Genomic DNA, 20,041 nt, shown 5'->3' with positions numbered 1-20,041 from the left:
ACCTGTCAATACTGTATATGTGCAGCCTAACTTTTGGTTTGAATAATTCTCTGCAGAATTACTCTTAACTAATGGATGACCTTTAGGCTTGGGGTCACTTAGGATAGGTAGGACTTTAGTGAGCCTCCTCTGGCTTTGCAGTTGGTAGAGATGCTAGCGGTTTTCAGTGGGGGAAAGTGTTCAATTTTATCAATAAATATCAAGAGTTCAGCACATTGAGTAGGCTGTATACTGTTAGAAAAACTTGATGGAGCCATTTTCTTTTTTATAGTTTATAAATGAACTAAATAGTTTACTTTCCCCAAATTAGAGAGAGTAACAGACATCCTTCATTTATGGAGTGACTACCTTGGAAGCAAGAATCTTAGGTGAATCCAGGCATGCTGGCACAAACCAATGCTTGGGGAGGCTAAGGGAAAGGATGGCTAGTTCAAGCCTGGACTACATAGTGAGAATGTCTTCCCCACAAGTGAGAAGAATCCCAGATAAGTTTTATTATGGCATTTAAAACACTGATTTGCAGCGGTGTGGTGGCACACGCCTTTAATCCTAGCAGAGAGGCAGGTGGATTGCTGTAAGTTCGAGGCCAGTTTGGTATACAAAGTGAGTCTAGCACAGCCAGGGCTACACAGAGAAACCCTGTCTCAAAAAACCGAAAATTAAAAAAAATAAAACCAAAAAACAAAAAACCATTGATTTGGTAAACTGTTCATCAAAATTTGCAAATCACAGAGTCACCCTTTTCCCTCTGTCATTTTATGAGAGTAATTATTAAGGAGAAAATCATTGCTGTATGTATAGCTACAAAAATTAATTGAAATCTTTTAAGTATACAGTGTTTTGCCTGCATGCACGCCAGAAGAGGTCACCAGATCTTATTATAGATGGTTGTGAGCCACCTTGTGGTTGTGGGGAATTGAACTCAGGACCTTTGGAAGAGCAAACAGTGCTCTTAACCTCTGAGTCATCTCTCCAGCCGTATTTTTTGAACTCCTTAATAAGCATTTTCAGGACAAGTTTAATACATAATTTCTAGTTTCTTAGGGAGGTATCTTTTCAAGACATGGTCTATCTGTATAGTGTATATTTTTCGCTTAAGCGTGTTAACAAGTAGAACTTTTTTGGCTTTGGGTTATCTTGGACTTTTGAACCTTTTGAAATAGGTATTACTGTATGGACCAAGATGACCTCCATCTTGGGGTTATTCATCTACTTTTGCCTCCTAATCCTGAAATTGCAGGCACATCTCCTGGGCACTAGGATTTCATTTGTTTGTTTGTTCTCTTTTTTGAGACAGGGTCTCACTGTATAGCCCTGTCTGGTCTGGAATTCAGAGATTCATCTGTCTCTGCCTCCCTGAGTTTCAAGGTGTGTTCAACCATGCTTAGTTCAGTGCTAGAAATTTCAAGCCTAGCTCTTTTCTACTTGGCTTTATTTAAGAGTGCGGGGTGCTCTGTGACAGGCTTTGGACAGTCTCAGGCTGCCCTTGAACATACTCTGTAGCTTGAACTTCTGAAGCTCCGCCCCTACCTGCTCAGTGCTCAGAGTATAGGTGTGTGCCACTGCATTGGTTTATGTGGTACTGGGGATTGAGCCCAGAGCTCCATGCGTGCTACAGTTCCTTCCCAGGTTTTTGCTTAAAATTTTTTAGATCTGTTTTATGTATATGAATGTTGTACCTGCATTCATGTATGTGCACCATAGATATGCCTGGTGTCTGCAGAGGTCAGAAGAAAGCATCAGATTCCTGGAATTGGAGTTAGAGATGGCTGTGAGCTATGATGTAGGTTTTGGGAACTGAGCCTGGGTTCTCTGTAAGAACAAAACTCAGCCATTTCTCCAATCCTTATTTTCTTTCAGAAAGTTGTTTGCATGTACGTGTAAAACAGGCTATATGTGGCTCATGAAGTAAAAATATTTACTAACTCTTTCAGAAAGGGTGTGCCAGCCAGGGAGTGATGGTGCACTTCTTTAATCCTAGCCCTTGGGAAGCCGAGGCAGGTGGATCTCTGAGTTAGAGGCCAGCCTGGTCTACAGAGTTTGTTCCAGGACAGCCAGAACTACACAGAGAAATCCTGTCTTTGGGGGCGCACTTCTGGGATTAGGAGGGTTCTAATACTTTGCCCACTTTTCTTAGTAGCGACACCATTGGTAGCAAGTACCATAGAGATAATGCAGAAGTTTTCTTAATCTGCTGATGCTATTAAAATTCTCTGATTAAATTTACCCTGTGTCTGTCAAGCAGTAGTGGTGGACACCTTTAATCCCAGCACTTGGGAAGCAGCAGCAGGCAGATCTCTGAGTTCAAGGCCAGCCTGGTCTACAGAATAAGTTCCAGGACAGCCAGGGCTACACAAAGAAACCCTGTCTCAAAAACACAAAACAAAACAAAAAAAAAAATTTACCTTGCATCCATGCAGGCAGGGGAGTGTTGAGGAGATTCTGTCTAGTGCGTCCCTCCATCTGTTTTAGAGCTGAAGTTAGAGGGTAGGTTCCCTGAGGGGAAGAGTTAAGTAGTAGAGCTAATGCGGTATCAGTGTGAGTCTGTTTAGAGTCTTGTTAGTAAGAACTTTGATTTCTAATCACTTTCTCATGCTCTAGTCATGAGACAAACAAGAACTAAAAGGACATTTGTGACCAACGTGTATTGTTTTTCCATCAGGCATAGAAATATGCTGACTGTTCACTTCTGCTGAAAGTTTTGATACAGGGTTCCCATTTTAAGGCGGCTGCTTATTGTGAGGCTCTACATAGCCTAGGCTCAATGAGTAGGAAGTGACATCTTTGTGGTTTTACATCACTGGTGCTAGAGATCAAACTCAGCCCCTCACAACCGGCCGGTAAGCACTGTACTCCTGAGCCACGTTCATGGTCCATTGACTTATTTTTAGATCCTTAATTAAAATGACATATCTAGGAGAAAGAGCTTATAAAGGAAGTAGATCCATTTCTTCCTTAGCCTGTTTTGCTTTATAATCTGCTTGCTAATAACCTCTCAGCTTATTAACAGTCTTATAACCAGGAATACGTATCCCTTCTATATCATTTTCTCAGAGTTCTGTTTTCATGGCTATATATAAAAATCCAATTTAATGTAATGCATAAAAGCTACTGACATTTTTAAGATTAGCACCTCCTATATTCATTGTTTTTTACAGTTACCATGCCATAAAATATATGTGACTGTTTTTTTTGAGACAAAGGCCTACCTGAGAGCTTTTTTTAAAAAAATGTTTATATGTTTTAACAAAAGTACAACTTTTTTCTAAAAGCAACTAATTTTTAAAATTCTGACTTAGATATCTTGAGTTCTAAGGGAATCATTGTTACTGCTTGTGAGTATTCACCAGTAGGTGCACCTTCTCTTAGAGACATAGTAAAGAAAAACATATAAAGATTTACATCACGTTGGATACAAAAGTGAGAACCCAAATGGAGCAGATGTTCAGATTAGGCTCACCCAGCTTAAGAGATTGGCATGGATCTGGTCACCTTTTCCAGGTGGCTTGTTACAAGCCTGGAACAGGCCAACAAAGAAAAGGTATTTCATTGTCTGTTTTGGAAGCTTCTCCTTTTTTTGTTTTTTTGTTTTTTGTTTTTTTCTTTCTTTCTTTTTTTCCCCCCCGCCCCATTTTTCATGTGCTAGCCTGGGCAACACCTCTATGGTCACAGCACACTCCTGGCTACGTCCAGGGACTGTGGCTTTTTAACCTGTTGCTGGATTTCTCTGCATTTTCTACAGAAAGATTGTAAGTAAAATAGATGACGACAAGGATGGGTTTGTCACTGTGGATGAACTCAAAGGCTGGATTAAGTTTGCACAGAAGCGCTGGATTCACGAGGATGTAGAGCGGCAGTGGAAGGGGCACGACCTCAATGAGGATGGCCTTGTGTCCTGGGAGGAGTATAAAAATGCCACCTACGGCTACGCGCTAGGTAGGTCCCTATGCTCTGGGGGAACAGCCTTGTTGACCTGCCCCTTGAAACGCAACTGTTTTGTCTTGTAGAATGATTGTAGATAAAATAGACGCGGATAAAGATGGGTTTGTGACGGAGGGGGAGCTGAAATCATGGATTAAGCACGCCCAGAAGAAATACATATATGACAATGTTGAAAACCAGAGGCAGGAGTTTGATATGAACCAAGACGGCTTAATCTCCTGGGATGAGTACAGAAACGTGACTTATGGCACTTACTTGGGTAAGGGGCAGATGTCAGGCTGGCCGAGACTGTGGTCCTGAGTCAAAGAAACAAATGGGTCCGACAGGAAAGGGGGAACATTGTGCTGGATTTCAGTAGTGTGATTCTGAGTTGACTCCCCTTTGTTTCATTAATTTAAAATTTGTGTATTGTACATTAAAATTTTTAATTTTGATACTCTTAAGGAGCCTCTACATCTTGAGCGCTGCAAATCTATTTTGCCTTTTTTTTCTTTGTATCTCATAAAGGTAAAAGAGTAGATTTCATACGTAAGACTGCATTGTTTCAGTGGTGCAGAGCAAGAGGCCTTGTCTTGAGGTGTCTCTTACCATGGTACTATTCAAATTTTGGGCCTGAAATTCAAATCAAATTAGATTCTTTTGCAACTGGTGAGAATAAGAGGAAATTATTGGGAATGAATGAAATAAAATTCAAATAGGATAGCTCTCAGTATGTCGTGCTTACTGAAGTTTAGAGATGAAAATTTCCCATTTGTTTTCTCTGGCACATGAGTTTATATGAGCCTGCTTTGCAAATGCTTCAAGGCAAATGTTGCTTTGATTGCTTTGTTATTGATTTGGTAGCCTCTTTGTTGGGGCCACTGGTTAATAATTTTCTTTGACTTGGTGCTTCTGCTTGCCTGCTGCTGAGCTCCAGGTGGCAGTCTTACTGAGCTGATGAGCAGGGTACTTTTATAGTAGAGATCGCTGTGTTGTATATAGTCTCAACTTGAGACATAAATTATAAATGGCACTTTTTGTATGTTATTCTGGAATTAGGCAAATTAGGGTTGCAGGAAACATTTCCCACCACTGACTAACAAGCAGTGTAAAAAGGTCTGTTTCTCCACCAGATAGCCAGCTGTCCATGTTAATTACAGGACTGCGTGCATTTCTAGTGAAGAGACTTATTTCTGTATTGGGCCTGTTCTCATTCCTAGGACTGAAGTGGCAGTCTCTCCAGGCTTGACATTTAGCCAAGAGCCAAACATATCCACCCAATTAAGAACATGTGTATTAAGGACCCAGCACAGATGGAGAAGCATTCCATGTTTCTTGCTCTCTGGCTGAGACCCAGCACCCTTCTGACTTAATCAGAATTAATTATAAATATGAAGCAAAGGCTAGACTAGACTATCCGTGATCTCAACAAAATGGTGTGCTAATAAAGCTCAACTCAGGCGTAGTTACTCCCTTGCTGTCCAGAATTCTGCTTCAACTGTATACAATTATGTACATAAAAATCTGTTGAGAGCTTCTTGCCTCACAGGGCTGATGATTCAATGCAATGGGTATTTCTGCTGCCTGAGACACAGCACAAGGCTGAGCACTGGCTGACGGAATGATGTCTTTATAAGGCCTCTTTCTCAGGAGGACTATGGGTGATCAGCCCTCAGCGGTAGACAAGTGCTGAGGAGTTTTGTGAGAATGTGCCTTGATTCAGTCAGAGTTTGTGTATAAATCATCTCAGCTCTAAAGGCTGTTCAGTGATCCCACTTTCCACAAAAGGAGCATTTGTACTGTATGCACTTACTGTCTCTCTCGTAAGTAAAATAAAAAATACCAAGATTGGCCCTGTTTAGAGTAGAACCAGAGGCTGTAAGCAAAGCCAGCAAAGGACTGCAAACTGGTGCTGCTTAAAGTAGTCTGTCTTCCTCTTCTGTAAGGAGTGTGTTACTTCAGGACACTTGATTCTAGTCATCATGTTTACTGCAAGGGAGGGGACAGAGAGGGCTCTTGGAATCTAGTCTGAATACACAGTTATATAACTTACTGAAACTTGATATTTGTTTTAAACTGACAATTTAGTATTTGGGACAAATTAGTATTTTCCTTTCCTTCTCTATCTCTGACCTATTATGGTTTTGAGTTTCCCTATGCAGAGTCACACGGCCTTATGTGATTCAATATTAGTGCTGTTTACTAAATTTTTGGCAATCAACAAAGAACCGTCAAGCTATTTAGTTTTTAGGATAGGGCAGGTTTTAAGTTTGGGTTTTATTGTTTGTCTAGCTGCTTCAGTTTTTGTTTGTAGCGGGGTTGTTTCTTTGGTTTTTGTTTTTTAGAGACAGGGTCTCTATGTAGCCTTGGGTGCACTGGAGTTTGCCATATAGACCAGGCTGGCCTTGAACTCACAGAGGTTTGTCTGCCTTTGTCCCTTAGCCTCTAGAGTGCTGGATTGAAAGGCATGAGTCGTTATACCTTTTTTGTGTTTGTTTATTTGTTTAAATGTGTTTAAAATATAGAAAGCAATGTTAGCCTCTGAGAGCGGACGTCAGCAATATGGCACTATTGTTAAAAAAGGGCCCAGCTGAGCTTTTAGATAAGTAGCATCGTGCCTTTTTATTTAGTGTGTTTCAGGAACAATAATTTCTTACTTTAATGTGCTGTCTTCTACTTTACACCTCCATCTTTTGGTCCATAGAGCAGCCTAGTTTCATAGTCTTCTGCAGTTAGCTCCTTTATGTTTTTGAGCTTACAGAAATTGAATGTTAGTCTCCTAGTTGCTTATGTGAAGGCTAGCTGTTGCCTAATAACATGTAGATTACTCTACATTCCACTTGGTTTTATTTATTTATTTATTTATTTTTTAAGATTTATTAATGTTTACAAGTGCTCTATCTGCATGTACACCCGCATGCCAGAAAAGGGCATCAGACCACATTATAGATGGTTGTGAGCCACCATGTGGTTGCTGAGAATTGAACTCAGGACCTCTGGAAGAGCAGGTGATGCTCTTAACTACTGAGCCATCTCTCCAGCCTTATATTTTGATTTTTTAAAAGAGGATTTTACTCTACTTTTAAGTATGTATATGTGTTTCCATGTATGGGTATGCGCCAAAGGAGGCCAGAAGAGGGTGTTGGGTCCCCTGGAACTGGAATTACAGACAGTTATGAGCTGCTATGTAGGTGCTAGAAATTGAATCCAGGTCCTCTGGGAGAGCAGACAGTGCTCTTAACCACTGAGCCAACTCTCCAGTTCCATATTTTAGTATTTATTTTCTAATAAAAGCTTGATCAAAATATAATTGACATCTAGAATGTATCTGTCATTTTCCAAAATTTCCTTAGGTTTTAACTTCCCCTCTGCCTCTGTCCTTAATAAACTGTTGGCCTACTTTCTGTAACTCTGAATCAGTCTGTATTTTTTTACTTGTAATTTTCAGAAGATTTTGGTGAGGGTAGGTAGAGTTAGCGGCACCATTCAAAATAGTGATGTTTTTGTTGCGTAAGTCTAAGTGTCCTTGAAACGAATTGGGACAAAAGACCTTTGATATATCTAGAGTCTTTCTGGTTTTTCAAGACAGGGTTTCTCTGTGTAGCCTTGGCCGTCCTGGACTCGCTTTGTAGACCAGGCTGGCCTCAAACCAATCCACCTGCCTCTGCCTCCCAAGTGCTGGGATCAAAGGCATGCGCCATCATGCCTGGCTATCTAGAATTTAAATGGAAGTTTAACATTCGATTTAAAAAAAAAATGGCAATAGCTGTTAGTCATCATTGGGTGCCAACTATATATACACCAGATGTTTTTCAGGCCTTTAGTTTGGTCTTTTTTGCTTGTTGTCTTGAGACAGGATTTCTCTGTGTAGCCCTGGCTGTCCTGGAACTCCCTCTGTAGACCAGACTGGCCTCAAACTCACAGAGATCCGCCTGCCTCTGCCTCCCAAGTGCTGGGATTAAAGGTGTGTGCCACTGCCACCACCAGCTGTTTGTTTGTTTAGTTCTTTTTATAACTATCTTTAAGGCAGGTACAATGTCATGTTACAGATTAGGAGACTGGGATACAGTTAAGTTTCTTGCCCAAGAGTTGGAGAGTTGCCTCTGCAATTCAGAGCACTTGTTCTTCTTGAAGAGGGCTGGGTTCAGCTCCTAGCACCCACATGGAGGCTTACAACCATCTGTAACTCCAGTCTCAGGAGATCTGGTGTCCTCTTCTGACCTCTGCAAGCACTAGGCGTATACATGGTGCACAGACATACTTGTAGGCAAAACACTCATGCACATAAAATAATAAGATAAAAAAAAGAAAAAAGATGCTTGCCCAAGGCCACACAGCTGGAGGTGATTAGAACCTCCACTGCTTCCCAGATAGAATGAAGAAAGTCAAGCCTCTGTTCGCCTTAGGATGCATCAGTGGGGGTAATTGAGCACATAATTGAGTTGGGTAAGCAGGGGCCAGTTTCATGTTGAATGGCAGCCCTTTACCTTCAGCTTGGACCTGATTAAGAGGTGTGATCACTGAAGCTTGAACAAGACCAAGTGTCTCTCTACTTCTGCTTCTGAAACCAAAGGCCATTTCTTCATGCTTGGTTTAACTTCACCTGGACATTCATTGTTTGGTTTATTGTTTTTTAAATCAGTCTGATCCCTTTACCTTTTGTGTTTTCTAAAAGCCTTTTAAGATTGTACCTAAATTTTTGTTTTTTAGACGATCCAGACCCTGATGATGGATTTAATTATAAACAGATGATGGTTAGAGATGAGCGGAGGTTTAAAATGGCAGACAAGGATGGAGACCTAATTGCCACAAAGGAGGAGTTTACAGCTTTCCTGCACCCTGAGGAGTATGACTACATGAAAGACATAGTTGTGCAGGTGGGCAAGGCCAAGGGTTCCCAACAGCAGCCACGCCTCCTATTGCCTATGTGCTAGGAGTGGTGGCTTCTGTGCTGTGGTAGATGCAGAAGCCAAGCAGCATCACTGTTTTTAAGTGCCTTGCGCTTATCATTACACTGTCCATCAAATAATGTATCTCTCCGTGTCATGGTATTTCATAAAGCTAAGAATAAGAGGAAATCTTACTCTTTCATATTCTATGATTGTTGTTCAGAGGCCAAGTAATGACATGATACTTGGGAATCCTCACAGAAGGCAGCTTACTGACAATGTAGAATCACCGCCCTAATCAGTACGAGTTCAGTATGACGAGGGCTACAGCCCTTTGTCATGCGGTGGTGTCCCCCAAAAGACTCACAGCTATAGTTAGAGGCATAAGAAATTGCTAACGTTTAATGATGCTCTAACTAGAAAAATTGAGTACCCTTCTTTCTGTTTTTGGTTTGGTTTGGGTTTGGGGTGTTCTGTTTTTGTGTGCATTTGCAGTTAGATGGCGAGCTGGCTTGGAGACTGGGTATCCTTCCATATCTCCAGCGTGGGCTCTGCAGTGTAGGCTGGTTTGACCTTCAGCTTGGGGATGAGCGTTGCCTCTCTGACCTCCCAAGAGTCAGCAGTTACAGGGCTGTGCTCTTTTCTGGTTTTAAGTATACACACCGCACTGTCACCTGCACAGGTCAAATAGAAACTAACAGTGCTTTTGTTGTTTGCTATTTAGGAGACAATGGAGGATATAGACAAGAATGCTGACGGTTTCATTGATCTAGAAGAGTATATCGGTGAGTGTCCTAGTGTCCCTGAGTATTGAAGTGCTTTGCAGGCTGTGGTCATTCGCAGAAGTGGCTTACCACATCGGTCAACTCCTAACAGATGTGATGACTCATGTAACGTGAGCTGGGGAGAGTGGCATATCCCAGTTTTAGCCAGAGGACCTGAGTTTCCTTCCCGGCACCTAAACTGGATGTCTCACAACTGCCCATAACTCCCACTCCAGAGACTCTTCTGCTCTCCGACGCCACCTGCACTCATACAGGCACATACCTTCACAGAGATGCACAGATGCGTATATGCACACATAATTTTAAGTAATAATTTAAAAAGAAAGCATATCAAATAAATTGTTGGAAAAGCCAGGGATGGTGATACCGTCCTGGAATCTCAGCACTTGGCAGGTAACTGCAGGAAGTTGAGGATTTCAAGGCCAGTCTGGACTGTGAAACAAAAAAGACTAGCGGGCGGATGACCAGCCAGGATTCCCTGACTGTGTTACGTACGCTTTCTGTCTTGAGTCCTCTGATAAGTCTCCGTTCTATTTAGGGTGTTTATTTTGGCCATTTCCCCTTTCAGTTGTCTCTGTGAGGGAGCAGGAAGGGGGCTACAAATAAAACCTGAGAGTGGACTGAAAATATTTTTTTTATTCTTTGAAATTTCTATGTATGTGTATAATGTGTGATAATCATATCTAGTCCCTACTCCTCTGTGAAACTTGTTTTATTGTCCTGAGAATAATTTAGCAAATTGCCTTATAATTACTAAGTGTCTTTGTTACAAATGGCACCCTGTTTTGAAACATACATAATTTTTTTCTGGTACACCTTTTGGAATTTGTAACCATTTGAGTGTTTACATCTGTTCCTCCTATTAATGCCTTATCAAGTGAACAGTCTGTGCTGTTTTCTCCCATTCTGTGGCTTTGATTGCTTCCTTAACATGCAGAAGCTTTGTAGTTTTGTATGATTTCATGGTCTGCTTTTACTTGTGTGGTCTGTGTCTTAGCATCTCAGACAAGCTGTCCCTCCTGTTCTGGTGGCATGCCTTGTGCTCCTCTATTGATGTCACAGTTTAGAGCTTATGTGTGGTTTGGTCAGTCTTCTATAGATGGACATGCAACTTTCCAAGAGCCATTTGCTGAAGATGTTGTCCTTTCTCTATTGAGAATCTTGTGGCTACAGATACATAGATTTATCTCTGGCCTCACAGCTCTGTTGCACTTATTTGTACTTACTCATAGTAAATTTTCTAGTGAGCTTCTGTTTTGTTTTTCAATCTCTGATTATCACCTCTGGTATTAAAAGTATTAACCCTAAAGAAAGGCAGTCTTGAGACTTGCCTTCGTTAGTGTCATTAAGTAGTGCTGGGCAGCGTCACTCCTTCACCTATTCTCTCATCGTCCCTGCCAGAGAAAGTGGAGTGAACAGTGACAGATTTTTGTGAAATGATTGAGCTTCATCACAATAGCACCTTGTTTCCTTAACCCAAGTTGATGTTTTAACTATTAAATATTCTTCGTTTTGGCATTTTGTTGCTACAGTAAAAACTGAATTCTCTATTAAAAATTCTGAAGCAGAGAAATTTGGGCTTACCACAGTTAAGTAACATCACTTGCCAAGCATTGAGGCCAAATAAGGAGAGACAGTTTTTCCTCTGTATCCCACAGGTCCAGGGGCAAAGGAAATACATTCTGAAGCTGCAGAACAATCAAGGATGTGTGTAGTTTCCTTTTGCAAGTCAATAACTATTGCAAACCTGTGCAGCTGGGATGCTGGGTTTATAGACCTCAGATTCTTTCCCCAACAGTATCTTCCAGTTTGTAGGCGTGCCCCAGTTTCTGCCCTGTTTAAGAAAGAGACCATAAAGAAAAGCTGAGGGACCATCTGTCCAGCCCCCTTTGCTCCCTCCCTTCCTCCCTCCCTCCCTCTCTCTCTCTCTTTCTTTCTTTCTTTCTTTCTGGTTGTGAGCCTATCCTTAAATGGCTAAGCCATCTCTCCAGCACATATGTTTCTGCACTCTTTTTTTTCCCCCCTCCGAGACAGGGTTTCTTTGTCTCTGGGATTATTTCTAAACTTTTAAAAGACTTTTAAAAGGTAGTCTGAATCAAAAACTCAGTTTCTTAGTTTTTATCTGATGAATTGAATACTTTTATTTTTATTTTTTTATTATTTTTTACAGATATTTATATTATTACACATATATACAATAGATAACCTATAGCAGGAAGAACCATGACACAATGAGGAATTATATAAAGGTTACATTCTTAGTGTCTTGGCTATTTGTATTTGACAGCCTTGAAGAAGACATCTTTTCTATCTTGGTACATCTGAATTTCTGAATGTAAATCAATCTCTATTACATATTGTCATTATCAACTTAGAACACCTATCTAGACCTAAAAACATCTTAACCCCTAAACAACTAAGCTTCATTGTAAAACTAAGCTACCTGGTCTTCAGCTACATCAGAGACTTGAGAAGGAATAAACTTGATTACCTGAGTATGCTGGGAGTGCAGGTTAGCAGCTTTCCAAATGAAACATGACAGAGACGGTTTTCTACCTGGATAGTCACCCAAAACTCTCTATAATGTTGGAGCATCTTCTTCAGCCTTCTGGCCAATATATCTAACAGACATATTTGTGAGGCAGGAACTATTGAGGACTTGCTTACCCTGTCTTGGCAGAGTTTGGCTGTCTACCCTACCTGCATCCAAGCTTGCCCTTTTTTAAAGGCAGAATTCTGTCTGTGGTAGAAATGAGGACCTTTTGCCTAGTGGCTTGTTTGTCACATTTGAAGCTATTTCCATAAGGATGTTCTTTGATGCTAATCATCCTCTTTGGGGTAGTCTGGGTGTTGCCGGACTGAATACTTTTAAATGAACTGAAATAATTTTTGTCGTTTTTACTCATATACCTTTAAAATGTGCTTATATGGTATAGTTTAGCTTCTGTTTTTGTTTTTATTCTTTGGGACAGGGTCTTGCTGTGTGTCTTGGCTGGCTTCACACTTGTGGTGATCCTCCTGGCTCTGCCTTCCAAGTGCTAAAACTACAAGTGTGCCCTACCAGACCAGACCTAAGAGAAAATTTAACAAACACCATCCACTTACATATTTTTAAGTTGCCTTCTAAAATATTTAATTAGACATCTAAACCATTATAAACTGGGTGGTGCCTGCCTGTTATCCAGCACTTAGTAGCCTGAGGCAGTAAGATTTTGTGAGATTGAAATATATCAGCTTTTAAAAAGTAATTCAAAAGTTTAAACTTGGGATGAATATTGGATGATGCACAGGATTGAGTTTATAAACTGGTAATGGCATCGTGGTTATGTAAGAAAAAGCCCACCAGTTTTAGAGGTATATTCAAAAGGGTATGGGGGTTGGTGGTACCTAGCATTAGCCCTAAAATAATTCACGGGGGGGGGGGAAGGGGTGTCATAGATGAACATATGTGGCAAAAACTTGGAGCTGTTGAGTTTGATAATAGCTAAGTGGTAGACATATGATTTTTTCTTTCTACCATTGTGTACGTTTGAAAGTTTTCATAATGAAAACAAGTGCAAAGTAGGATGCTGGTCTTGATGCCTAGAATACAGTAAGCACCCAGTTGATGTTAATAGCTTCACTCTGTAGACCAGGCTGGCCTCATACTAAGATCTCCACCTGCCTCTACCTCCTGAGTGCTGAGACTAAGGATGTGTGCCACCACATCCAGCTAATTGTTAATTTGTATTTATTAGTTGTTAAAGGGAAAATAGTGCTTTGAATTTTATATTAATGCATACGGGCATTATCTATACGCTTTTATTAAACTGGAAACACATATATTTTTATGTGTTTGTGTTAGGTGCTAGAGGTGAAACCTGGGGCTTTGACATGATACTAGGGCTTTCTACCACTCAGCTGTGCTCCAACCCTATATAATTTCTTTTTTTTTTTAAAGATTTATTTTATTTATTGCATATGAGTGCCTTGTCTGCAGAAGAGGGTATCAGATCACATTATAGATGGTTGTGAGCCACCATGTGGTTGCTGGGAATTGAACTCAGGTCCTCTGGAAGAGCAGGCGGTGCTCTTAGCCACTGAGCCATCTCTCCAGCCCCCTATATAATTTCTTAAATGCCAATATTTGCTTGGCAGTGTGACCATTCCTTGATTACAGTGATTTTTGTTTAATTTTGTAGGGGTGTTCATTCCATTTACCAGTCATAAAACGGACAAGAAACAGTGTTGTCTTGAAAAAAATAAAAATATAAGCTCTTCTCTACTATTTGGATTTTATTTATATTTTGCAAACATGTTTGTATTTTTTCTTGATTTGTTTTGTTTTGGAAGCTTTAATTATCTTGACATAATTACTTGCAAGTGTATTATGTGTTTAAATTTAAATTTCAGAATAATTGCTTTCCAGAGTAAAGCTTAGTGCTAAGTGTCTTACAGATTAAATTACTCTTTTTTTTTTTTTTTAAGATTTATTTATTTATTATGTATACAGTGCTCTGCCTGCGTGTACAGCTACATTTCAGAAGAGAGTTTCAGATCACATTATAGATGGTTGTGAGCCACCATTTGGTGGGTAGGAATGGAACTCAGGACCTCTGGAAGAACAGTCACCTTTTAACCATTAAACCATCTCTCCAGCCCCCTGATTAAATTACTCTTAAGATGTTAATTCAGTTGAGTAGCTGGACAGGTGGTACCTACCTGCAGTCACAGCCCTTGGAAGACTGAGGTAGAAACATCTCCACTTTGAGGCTTATCTGGACTAAGTTCCTATCTCAAAACCAGGAACAAAATGGTACTTATTGTATGCATGTTAACATCATATAAAACAAAAATGTATCTGTTAATTTTCTACTTGTAAATGGCAGTTGTATGTCATTACCCCTAACAGATGGCTCAGGGTTAACCTGCTCTTGCAGAGGACCCAGATTTGATTCCCAGCACCCACTTCGGACATCTCACTACCACCTATAACTCTAGCACCAGGGAATCCAATACGGAACTCTGTAGGCACCTGCACGCGCGTGCACACACACACACACACACACACACACACACACACACACACAATTAAAAATAGAAACTTTGTTTTCTAAGAAGAGGAAGTACTGAAGCCTTTGGGACAGCCATGCTGCTTTGTTCTTTCGGCTTTTGAGTTATATGCCAAAATGTGTGATGTATCCATCATCAAAATTGTTTTTAATGATCTCATAGATAAAATTCAGATTCTTGGTTTGGGGTTTTTGTTGTTGTTGCAATGTTTTGGGGGGTGGGGAGTTCGAGACATGGTTTCTCTGTGTAGCCGTGGCTGTCCTAAACTTATTTTTTAGCCCAGGGTGGCCTCAGACTCCTAGCAATCCTCCTGCCTCTGCCTCTCAAGTGCTGGGATTAAAGGCATGCATCACCAAGCACTGCTTGGGTATTTTTGTTTTGTTTTGTTTTGTTTTTGTTTTACACACACAAAAATGGTGTGATAGAGAGATGGCTCAGCAGTTAAGAGCACCAACTACTCTTCCAAAGAACCCAGGTTCAATTCCCAACACCCACGTGGCAGCTCACAACTGTCTGTAACTCCAGTTCAAGTATATCAGACTCCATCACAAAAACATGCAAACAGGTCAAACACCAATGCACATTAAATTAAAAAAAAAAAAAAATAGAAGCCTCTGACATGGGAACAGGTTTGATACCAATTTTCCTGGCCATCAGCTTTCTCAGGACTAACACCAGTGTTTTTAATCATCTCTAGAGCTTCTTATCCTCTGTTAAGTTTCATTGCAAGTGAAGAAGGGAGAAGCATAAAGGGGGAACTGGGTAGAAGCCTGAAGAGCTATTAAGAGCCACGCCACATTCTCACACAGTTGGAGCAATCTCTTTCTTTCTTTCTTTCTTCCTTTCTTTCTTTCTTTCTTTCTTTCTTTTTTTTTTTTTTTTTTTTTTTAGTTTTTCGAGACAGGGTTTCTCTGTGTTGCCCTGGCTGTCCTGGACTCACTTTATAGACCAGGCTGGCCTTGAACTCACAGCGATCCGCCTGCCTCTGCCTCCCGTGTGCTGGGCTTAAAGGCATGCACCACCACGCCTGGCTACACAGTTGAATTTTTTTTTATTAATTTATTCATATTACATCTCGATTGTTAGCCCTTCCCCTGTTTGCTCCCATTCTTCCCTCCTTCCCACTTCTCCCCTTCTCCCTTCCCCTATGTCTGTGATTGAGGGAGACCTCCTCCCCCTATATATGCTCTTAGCACAGTTGAATTTTTAAAGGAAAAAAAATTACATATGTGGAGTTAAGAATTTGATTCTTTTATGGTTGTCCCTTCTCAGTATACTCTTGAGAGTGTCCCTCTTTGCATATTCTGATTGAAGACCATTGGCATAGTGCACTTATGTAGGTGTTGGCTAATAATTAGAGAGTTTCCTTGAGAATTTAGAACTCTTAACTTTTAAAAAACATTTTTTTTTCCATGTCACATCCTGATTGTAATGTGCTCTTGCTCTTATATTCCTTTTCCCTTTTTAAACCAGTGGTCCAATATAATTAGCCACTTGGAATAAAATACAATGCAGTAACCAAGGAGATCTCACCTGGTATTAGTCAGCTTACTTATCTTTTTATTTTGAGTCAAGTTCTCATATAGCCCAAGCTAGCTTTGAACTCCTGCCTCAGGCTTCCAAAGTGCTAGGCTTAACAAACGTGCACTGTCGTGTTCAGCTTCACCTCTGTGTTTCCGCTTTAAAAAAAGATACAGATTCGTTGCTTTTCTGCTACTCCATCAGCAGCCGAAAATGCTCCTGTTGAAAGATCAGCAGTTAATCCACAGGACAAGTACTAAAGTCTAAAGTCTCTTTAGCCTAAGAATTCCATGGCTGCTGCTGGCTGCCAAGAAGGGCTAAGCCAGCTTAGCATGAGGCAGCCTTTGGCACAAGGCTCACTCTTCTGCTGTATGTGTGTGTGTGCACACAGGTGACATGTACAGTCATGATGGAGATGCTGATGAGCCAGAGTGGGTGAAGACAGAGCGCGAACAGTTTGTTGAGTTTCGAGATAAGAACCGGGATGGGAAAATGGACAAGGAGGAGACCAAAGACTGGATCCTCCCTTCAGACTACGACCACGCAGAGGCAGAAGCCAGGCACCTAGTCTATGAGTCAGACCAGAACAAGGTACGTCGCTCAGGCCTGAACAGTCTAGCAAGGTCCAAAGTCTTTTTCTAGGGGGTTGCCCATCATTTCACTTTTAAGTTTTTCCTTTGAGGTAGAATCTTCCTCTGTAGTCCAGGCTAGTCTTGAATAACCCTTCTGTCTGGCTTTCTGAGTACAGGGGTCAAAGCCAGGACCTCAGCCATGCACTTTAGCACTGAACTATATCCCCAGCTCACTAGTGACTTGATGGATAAAAAAGGCGCTGGTGTGTAGAAAGGAGAGATAGTGGGCAGTATGCTCACATGCAGGGGAACTGGAACCCTGAGTTATTACGGTCTCATGTTGGTCTTATTTTATAGTGGTCTTTCTGAGTTTGGATGGCAGGTGTATCTGACCTCAGTGAACTGTTCGCTCTAATTCCAGGACGGCAAGCTGACCAAGGAGGAGATTGTGGACAAGTATGATTTATTTGTGGGCAGCCAGGCCACAGATTTCGGGGAGGCCTTGGTGCGGCACGATGAGTTCTAAGCTGCACAGAGGAACCTGCATTTCTTCAAAAGTAATTTATTTTTACAGCTCTGGTTTCACACAAAATTGTTTGCGCTACTGAGACTGTTATTACAAACTTTTTAAGACGTGAAAAGGAATATTGAGATAATGAAAGTCATCCCACCCCGTCCCTCCCACTTCTGAGGGACTGGAGGAGCCGTGCTTCTGAGGAACAACTGATTAGTACACTTGTGTTGTAGGTTTACACTTTGTATAATGTATAACATGGTGTGTTTATTTTTATATTGTTCTCTAGTTGGGAGTATAATATGAAGGATCAAGATCCTTAACCCACACTTGTAGGCAAACATTAGCCCTTTACTTTCTCAACCCTTTACCACACATTTTTTTTCTATAATTCTCACTTAAGTAATTTTTTTTTTTAAGCCTGAGATCAATAAGAAATGTTCAGGAGAGGGAAAAAAGGAAAATCATGTGCCCCGTGATTTATGTTTAGAGAGGTAATGCTTTATATTGCCTGTTGAGAAGTCTTATTTCACAAGTAAGTGTTCAGTTGGCACAGGCCACTGAGCCTGCCCTTGTCTGGGCAAGGGTAGCTCCTATGCTGTAGGACAGCTTGACGCAACTTGACTTCATTCTTTTTCCCCCTTTAGGACTAGGTCTTTGCTAATTTTGTCAAGCACAGCTGTGATAGGAAGAATTAGGGCCAGTGTCTTGAAAAGTCAATCAAGAAGTGTGTATGAGCTCTTCACAGGGCTATTTCTATTTCTAGCTCTTTACAGCGCTGTTTCCAGCTAGAACAGCTGGAAAGGAAAGGAAGAGCGAGCACAGGGCCTGCATGTTATTCCTCGTGTGCACCTATTGACGTCACCGTGGGCCCCAGCCAGCCCTTTCCTAAGATTCAACTTGGTTTTTACTGCAGTTAAAATTGATTCTTTTCCAATCATGTCATTGAAAGTGCCTTTAACAGAAAAGATTATCATTGAATGGGAATTTAATTAAGAAACCACAAGGTAAATGATTTGGGCACCTTACATGAAAGCATTTAACCTCCTGACATAGTGGGGATTTTCCCCTTCCTTTTCTCTGTGGACAATAGCTAATAGCAGTATTAGTTACAAGCTTGGCTGCAGTGTTTTTATCTTGTGGGCTGGTTTCTAAAAACCTCATGCTGCTGATCTGACCAAGGATCCTCATACCTCAGAATGCAAACCACTCTCTCCCAGGCCTCTGTTTACCAGAGCTTGAGCTTTGACTCCAAGATAGAAGGATGTACAGAGGGGCTCTTTGGTTTGAGGACCACTGCCCACCCTTCCTGTCCTTAACGCCTCACACCCCATTGTATCATCTCCCTTTCTCTCTGACATAGAAAGGTAGGGTAGGGAGGAGGGTCATGGATCATCAGGTTGCCATCATTATTTAAAAAAAAAAAACATCTGTTGCTAACTCCATTCACCCATATTTGGTCTCTTGCTGATGGTCCTCTTAATAATTATTGTATTCCAAGTCTTTAACCCTCAGGTTGCTAAGGTAAATATGTCCGTATAATCTTTATTACTTCCTATATCTCTGAATAATACATTCAGGTGGTGCTGGGTGATGGTCATATCTGAACCTAGACCTACCCTTTGGTCTTCCACAATCCCGTTGAAGTGGGCTGCGTGGTGTGGTAAAGAGCTCTGTGTGGTGTGCCTCCACCCCAGCCATTGCATCAAGCTCTTGACAGCAGATACATGCTAAGTTCTAACCCCGGTGTAGGCGTAATGAACATTCTCTGCCTTCCAGGTCCTCAGCTCTTCATTGTTAAGAAGATCAGAGATAATTCATGCCACCAACCCTGGATTAGAAAGGGTGCGTCATACACTGTGTGACAGGAGGGCCTTTGAGCTCTTGGGTGCATGGAGCCTAACCTGGTGTGAAAGTCACACAGTTAACCAGCAAGCTGAGTGTGCTAGGACAGCGTATTCTGGACATGGGGCGCTCAGCAGCAAGAATTGTGCTCTCATCTCCATGAGCCTACATGGTGTTGGGGTTTGGGATTCTGGTTTAAATCAAGTGAGGCAGTAAGCAGTGGCTGCATGTCCATAGGGTATGCTCTGAATGCTAAGCTTTCTTGAATTTGAGTATTGGTTCTTTTTTAATAGAGTGTAAACCAAGTTTTATATTCTGTAATGCAAACAGGTACCTGTCTGTTTGTGAATAAAACTGTTTACATTCATCAGGGGTATATGTGTCCTTCATTCGCTTTGAAATGTGATTGTGTCCCAGGCCAGTCAAGGCTACATAGTGAGACCTGTCTCAAGAAACTAAGAAGGGGCTGGAGAGATGGCTCAGCCGTTAAGAGCACTCTCTGCTCTTCCAGCACCAACATGGCAGCTCACAGCTGTCTGTAACTCCAGTTCCAGGGAATCCAGTGTCTTCACAAAGACGTACATGCAAGCAAAACACCAGTGCACATGAAATAAAAATTAACAAAGAAGCCAGAGAAGGAAGGAAGATATGGGATTGTGTTGTAAAATGTCACAGAGAAGGAATTTTCTCAGACGGCCCACCATTTCTCCCAACCCAAGAGAAAGCACGGCCTTTCTCACGCTTAGTCCTTTCCTATTCCTGGGGTTTCTGGTTTCTTCTCATAGCTATGACCCTCCTGTTTTCCAGTGCCCGATACTTACACCCAGCATTCCTTGAGGGTAGCTGAACACGCATTTATCTTGGTTTTCATTTCAAAGGGGCTCACTTTGCGAGAGCAGCAGGTTTAGGGAGTGTAAGGTAAAATGTTCTTAGCACTTGGGT

General features: G+C 41.3%; 1 protein-coding gene across 3 annotated transcripts in view; it reads left to right on the top strand.

Moving 5' to 3' along the window:
* Calu (calumenin) overlaps positions 1–19,030 on the top strand; it is a 30,034-nt gene extending 11,004 nt beyond the window's left edge. For 2 of the 3 annotated variants that reach the window (XM_051151831.1, XM_051151833.1), the window contains exons 3-7: positions 3,743–3,936; positions 8,632–8,798; positions 9,535–9,595; positions 16,560–16,759; positions 17,162–19,030. In XM_051151831.1, coding sequence (XP_051007788.1) covers positions 3,743–3,936; positions 8,632–8,798; positions 9,535–9,595; positions 16,560–16,759; positions 17,162–17,266 — 727 coding nt within the window. In that variant the 3' untranslated portion in view covers positions 17,267–19,030. Of the gene's footprint in view, positions 1–3,742; positions 3,937–4,007; positions 4,202–8,631; positions 8,799–9,534; positions 9,596–16,559; positions 16,760–17,161 lie in introns of all 3 variants that reach the window. The other variant, XM_051151832.1, reaches the window with a different exon arrangement.
* Positions 19,031–20,041: the final 1,011 nt, after the last annotated feature.

Source organism: Acomys russatus, chromosome 10 (assembly GCF_903995435.1).
Source record: "Acomys russatus chromosome 10, mAcoRus1.1, whole genome shotgun sequence".
Lineage (NCBI taxonomy): Eukaryota > Metazoa > Chordata > Mammalia > Rodentia > Muridae > Acomys > Acomys russatus.
The sequence above is the reverse complement of the archived record's forward strand: the minus strand, read 5'-3'. Positions and strand labels throughout refer to the sequence as shown.